At 33.6% G+C, this 7,059-nt stretch overlaps 1 protein-coding gene across 1 annotated transcript; it reads left to right on the top strand.

Annotated features, from left to right (window-relative positions):
• Positions 1–317: 317 nt before the first annotated feature.
• On the top strand, positions 318–6,800 carry LOC123869951 (transcription factor AP-4). Its single transcript, XM_045913068.1, has 3 exons — positions 318–720; positions 3,766–3,928; positions 4,104–6,800. The coding sequence occupies exons 1-3, from the start codon at positions 632–634 to the stop codon at positions 4,824–4,826; spliced, it is 975 nt and encodes a 324-aa protein (XP_045769024.1). The 5' UTR covers positions 318–631; the 3' UTR covers positions 4,827–6,800.
• Positions 6,801–7,059: the final 259 nt, after the last annotated feature.

A 7,059-nucleotide genomic window follows, 5' to 3' on the forward strand; every position in this document is an offset into this window, starting at 1 on the left:
GAACAAAACGAACTCAGAACCATCAGAACATAATTTTTTTACGTAAATCTCAAAAGAAAAAATGATGCATAATGCTTTTTGTACAACAATTAAATATCTGATGTTTTTATTTCTTTTGTTGAATGTTGAATTTTTTTTAAAAGTTTTTATGCCTTCCAAATGTCCCCATATCGACTCACAAATCATTCGTGGTCTGTGTTACAAATTATTGACATATTTACAATGTTACCCGATGACTGTGCCAAAAGACAATACAAATTGATTTGTGCCTATCTATGGCTCTGTCTGTCTAGTGTCTATGGACAAATGCATCGATATGTCGCGAATCGCGATGTCGCGTTTCTCAAGTTGCCCTTGACTCCATCTTTTTAATTACTGTTTTTAAAAAGTTTTCTTTATAATATAGAGAACATTTTAATAAATCGTATTAATTCTATTGTTACAAGTGTTTTTTAGTGTGATGTGAGTGGTTTACGGTGTGGTGAAGTATAGTATCCCTGTAGCGTCACCTGACTGGACTCATTGTCATTTCCCGCCATTGTGGCTTTGCTAAAACTAATTTCGATTTTCTGTTAAATCCAAAGTGGTTTAGATGTGGATTTATTAATTTGCGTTGTTTTGTGCCTGAGTAATGTCATTACACGGTAATGACGTTTGTTTACTAGAAATAGAAGACTACAACTTGTACGAAGAAGAAGCATCTGATCACGCTAATTCAAGGTAGGTGTAACCGGCGTGGTTATAGATTTTGTAAAGATAGTATCAGATATAGGGATTACATTTATGAATAATGACAGTTTCTTTCATAACAATATGAACTGCAATGTTTATGATAAGCACATATGATTATGTGTCCGTATGAGTTCGCTCCCGCCCTGTGCCGGCCCATAGTCAGCTGTTAGGCCGCCATGTTTGGACGAATCGAATAGGCGTAGTAAGCGTTATCACACTCGCGAGTGTGAAACATACCGCATAGTGTTCAGTACCTATGACTTGTCAACATGATGAAATTATAATGTTTTCATGCAAATATACTTCTAAATATATTCCACTTATAATGAATATGAATATAGTAGATAAAATAAACATACTTATACTAAGTACCTATGTCATACATACACACAGGAACATAATGTATGAGGTTATCACTGCTGTAAAGTATTATTGGCGTCACTCAGAAAAGCAGGTATTATTTAAATATTTTTATCGAATTATTGGAATGTCCTCTCCAAAACCAACACAAAAAAAACACAAGTTTAATGTGTAAGGTTATCCGAGAGTTTTAATCTAAACAAACTAATGCCAAAATAAATAATTTAATTAGAGCGTGATTGCTATCACAACATCTAATTATTCAGTTCACAATCCAAATACCGAAAATATGCGATATCGCTCCGAATCTCGGAAGGAGACTGAACTAAAACCTTCAAAACACCCGTATTTATGCAAGTTCAATCTTGTTGGCCTCCTAGTAACAGATTGTATGACATCGAATGAGCCAAATATCGATTTTATCAAACTACCTGCATTAGATAAATTAATAATTTTATATTATTGTTGACAATTCAAATCAATTTTTAAAAGTAACCTTACAGTTCGGCCGTCCTGAATTTAACACGTCCTCGTGTTTCTAATCAATCTTGTCATGTCAGTCGCGGGCTTCCCTGCCCTAAGTCAAATCCAAATCATGGGCTATCCTGCCCTCCGTCAAATCATTAAAACTTATCCATGAACTGCCGAACTATCAGTTTTAATATCAAATCAATAATAAATCCAAACGACTAACCTCTCATTCGATGTACACGAAATCTGAATTACTTACTGCAAGTTACTTTCCACTTCACAAAAGACTAAATTCTTTAAAAAAAAAAGTAAAAATTTTAATCACCAAATCAAACTCAATAAAAATTTTAATCAAATGTGGGTTGTTTACAAAAAGATACCAAAGCGAAATTAAGGCAACGTGAGACACGTCCCGCTTCTGAATTATTGGCGTCACTCAGAAAAGCAGGTATTATTTAAATATTTTTATCGAATTATTGGAATGTCCTCTCCAAAACCAACACAAAAAAAACACAAGTTTAATGTGTAAGGTTATCCGAGAGTTTTAATCTAAACAAACTAATGCCAAAATAAATAATTTAATTAGAGCGTGATTGCTATCACAACATCTAATTATTCAGTTCACAATCCAAATACCGAAAATATGCGATATCGCTCCGAATCTCGGAAGGAGACTGAACTAAAACCTTCAAAACACCCGTATTTATGCAAGTTCAATCTTGTTGGCCTCCTAGTAACAGATTGTATGACATCGAATGAGCCAAATATCGATTTTATCAAACTACCTGCATTAGATAAATTAATAATTTTATATTATTGTTGACAATTCAAATCAATTTTTAAAAGTAACCTTACAGTATGCATTTTTAATCAATAAAAAAATAAAAACATTAAAAAATATAATGATTCTATAATACCGCATTAATATTGATAGCTTGATTTTGGTATAATTATAGACCAAAATTCAACCTCAAAATCAAATCTATTATTCAAATTTCAAAGTGGTTAGTGGATAGATATTATTGTACTCTTTTTGATGTTCAGAATTGTTAGATTTGTAAGATGATGTAGGTGATGATTAATTACGTAAACTTAAAACTAAAGCTATAGGGGTTTCAAACGCGCCCTGGTCGGAGAAGAGCCCACAACAAACTTAGCAGGGTATTCGTTTTATTGTCACCACTTCACAAAATCACTAATTGCCTGTTTCACAATCGCCAGATAACCTTTTGACAAAATTTAGACAAATCCCCCATACAAAACCCGGTCAAGTGCGAGTTGGACTTGGGAAGGGTTCAGTACCATCGTACAAGATATACGTAACACTTTTATATAAAACTGCAAGTTAATAACAATCTGTGCCTTCTAATAGGTGATTTAGTGAATTAAAATTTCTGTGAACACATTTTAATTTTTTTGTGATTGATGTAACCACAAATTCAGTTAATACTTAATAATTATACTTAATAATTGTTATACTGTTAGCTTTAATTTAACCGAGTGTCAAATAAAATTGTAAACGGGATATTGTCAACGCAAACTAGGTACCCACGATACAGGATTACCTAGTGTGGGTACCACTAGACACAGCGCAATTATTGTACAAGACTATATTTTGTTAATAAAACATTTTTCATTTTCATTTTCAGTTTTCGGATTTTTTCCTTTACTTTGTGCTATAAAACCTACCTACTTATCAAATTTCATGATTCTAGGTCAACGGGAAGTACCCTATAGGTTTTCTTGACAGACAAAACAGACAGACAACAAAGTGATTGTATAAGGGTTCCGTTTTTCCTTTTGAGGTATGGAACCCTAAAAACTGTCATAATGTCAAAATTTGTTAGATAATATCTGGAGATTGTGAAACAGGCTCCTAACCTTAGAAAAATTAAAACTATTAAGCACTCATTCACAACCTTTCTTATCATTTAAATAATCATTGGAGTAGGAATTTTTCAATAAGTTAATGTTGAATGAAAACTTTGAACTAGTTGAGAGACACCTCCAATGTCTTCTGGGAGCTTATTGTAAAACTCACACAATTTGTAATAAATGTGTCTGTGAAAATGATGTGTTTTATGGCAAAATGTAAACTTAGATGTAAGAATCATTATACTATTATTATTTTATAACTTTAAAGACAAACACTGAGGCTCTTTTTTATTTTAAAATTTATTTAAGATTTTTAAACATTTTCAGAAGCGACAAATTGCCACCGGGTAGCAAAACCATGGAAGCAGAGAAGCGAATTCGGCGTGAAATTGCAAACAGCAATGAGAGGAGGCGTATGCAGAGTATAAATGCAGGCTTCCAAGCTTTGCGCACCTTGCTACCACGTCATGAAGGCGAAAAACTTAGTAAAGTAAGTTGAATTATTTAGTCTATAAATAACTATTTTTATGTTTTGTAATTATGCATACCTAATAGTCTGGTCTGGTCTAGATCTAAACTCTTCTCAATCTGAGAACAGACACATGCTCAGCAGTGAGCCAACAATGGGTTGATGTTGATGATATCTAATAGATTTTTTTTTGTAGGCTGCCATATTGCAACAAACAGCAGAATACATCTACTCACTGGAACAAGAAAAAACGAGACTTTTATCTCAGAACTGTCAACTAAAGAGGTTGCTGAACCAACATGAAGGAGGAGACATACCTCTAAAGAAGAGAAAAAGTGAAATTATCACTCATATTCCTTCCATAATTCCTGATTCCACTGATGATACAATTACAAACTCAAGATCTCCAGAACCCGTACCAGTCATAACGGTTTCAGGAATCAGTCAGAAAAAGGAATCTGAGAGTGGAGAGTTACGAGTGCAGCTGGAACGTGAGAAGCAATTGCGGCGCCTACTGGAAGACCGTCTCACCACCATGGAAACTCAGATTACACATTCGGTAGTTCAGTATGAAGAAACAGAGGAAGTGGACTGCAAAATGGAGAAATCTGAAGTGCAAGAACCACCAGCACCAGAAGCACCACCTGCTGTGGCTGCCCCTCTGCTGGAAGCCGCCATCAAGGCAGAGCCTCGGGTGGAAGTAGAGGTGCTGCCAGAAGCTGCTCACGATGCTCCCTCGCGGTTGTATCTGCCCAGCACGAGCCGCCAGAACCTAGAGACCATCGTGGAGGCCATCCGTCACTTGGAGGGTGATCACCTGTTTGGGGAGGTTGGCACTGATGCTCCTCTGGCATTGACAAAAAAAGTGGAACGAGCTCCACCACAGCGACCAGGAGTTATAGTAGTGAAGCATTCGTGATTGTATTACTAACTAGTCGTGGACTTTCAGCTCGATAAATCGTGTCTATTTGAAGAGACCTCACCCTCCTCGAATATTTTGTTTAGTTGTATAAACACCTTTTCCAAAGTGACAAATTGATAAGTCTGTGTTTCGTTTATAACGCTTTGAAGTTGAGTGTGAGATTGGGGTAAGTCTGCACTACGAAATTTCACCGCGCGTTTTATCTGCAAAATTCTGTGAGAAAAATTGCAATATTTTGCAGTGCGGGCTTACCTTTACTGATTGATGAAAGTGACGTAAGTCGATTGGCGCTGTGCTTAGTTTAGTCTCAAATTAATTATGTTTTATGATTATTATTGATTTACTCAGGCTTATTACAGTTATCCATTGATGGAGGAATGACTGATTTTGATAAGAATAGGTGGAAATGTCTAGTAATAGAATGTGCCGCGTGCCAATGCTGTTTGTTTAACATTATTTCAATGCAGACATTCAGTTTCTTCCCTGGTTAATATCTTTAGTTTTCTCATGATGTTTAATGTTCAGCGGATTATGGAATGCAAGCAATAATGCTGAGATTGGCGTAAAGAGGTTGTTAATGAAACAGCAATAATGAAGGGATAGTTAATTATTTTCAAAAATATAATTAATAAATTTATTAGCTCTTAAATATTATGAAATGTAGGCATGCGGCTACTATATACTTATAATTTCTTTTCATTTATATCAGCTGTGTGACCATACATGTCGCACAACACTATATTCTGTATAGCAATTAATAAATAATTTTAAAAATGCATTCAAGTTATACTCTGACAGCATCTCTTCACTTACATTTAGTGTAAAGAGTACAGACACCTGGTAGTAGAAAAAATAAAGTAAAATTGAAACTCATACAAATCTTAATCTACAATGAATTATCCAATATCTACTAATCCAGTGTGGTAGGTTGTTAAAATTCCAGTGATTTTATATTTGATATTGGTATGTTATTGTTAGTGGCAATAATTAATATTTATTAACGTATTAGTAATGCATTCCATGTGATTCTGATTCCCACAAAATAAATAATTTTGACCTGATAGTGCTATCCGGGGTTTGAGAAATAACATTAAAATTTCTGACCGTAGCTAAAGGATTGTAAATGTGATAAAAAAATTATGACTAAGTTATTTTAAATGAAAAATAAATTAATATGATGCTTTTATTCTTAAAATCATGATTTTTTGAATATGTATTAAAAAATTGCATGGTGCAGTGCTCTGGCTGTATGTAATAAAATTTACTAGTTGTCACAGCTTCACTTTAGGAGAATTTCTAAAATCCCTTAAAAAAAATACATGTGAAATCGCAAACTCCTAAATCCAGCAGTTTGAGCTGTATGTTTGTGTCAGTCAGTTGATTTCCTGACATACAATATTATAATATTATAGATAAGGAGAACACCCGCATAATCTCATATAATATATGTTATACAAGTTACAACCAATAAATGAATGTGTTTGGACAATTCTACAGTTTTGAAAAATTGTTACAGATCAGTTAAAGTTGTATATATTATGATTTGTAATATCTGTTTGAATTTCTTTAACAAAACTGAATTTAAATCATTTTTGAAGTATTCTGACTTTATTTAATGGATAGCCATATTTATAGACTAATATTCTGTTAAAAAATATTAATTTCTACCTTATCTTGACAGAATCTCATGTAAATGAGTTGTGAATATTTTGATCATGTTATATTGATCAGTTTTATTGTAAACATCTCATAGGCATGCAGGCCTGTGCTGTTTCCAGGTCTTCTATATGAAGGTAAAACTAGGATGGAAATATCCAGTATAGTATAATGTAATGTAATCATCATCAGTACATCTTGGATTGATGTGGAAAGTGTTTTTTATAGTTTTACTTTACTAGATTTAGAAATTATAGGTTTTTCCAGCTCATAATTTGGTGTATAAAGTGATTTTACTGTTTGCTTCATTGTGCTGATCTTTTTTGTTAAAAATTTAACCAGCAGTGCTTTTTTTGTTAATATCTTCTTAAGTTTGAATGTATTTTAAGTTAGACTCAGTGACAGAGTGATGTACAATGTATTGAGTAAAATAGTGCAGTGGTCCTGCTTAAAGGGTCATATGAATTTATTAAGACTGATCATTAATTCATTGTTAAGTTACGCTAGTTCGAGCCACAATAATTGGTCGTATCTGTGTGTATGCGTGTGATTTTAATTGTATAGTTATTTATAT

The sequence above is a fragment of the Maniola jurtina genome, chromosome 11 (assembly GCF_905333055.1).
Source record: "Maniola jurtina chromosome 11, ilManJurt1.1, whole genome shotgun sequence".
In the NCBI taxonomy this organism is placed as follows: domain Eukaryota; kingdom Metazoa; phylum Arthropoda; class Insecta; order Lepidoptera; family Nymphalidae; genus Maniola; species Maniola jurtina.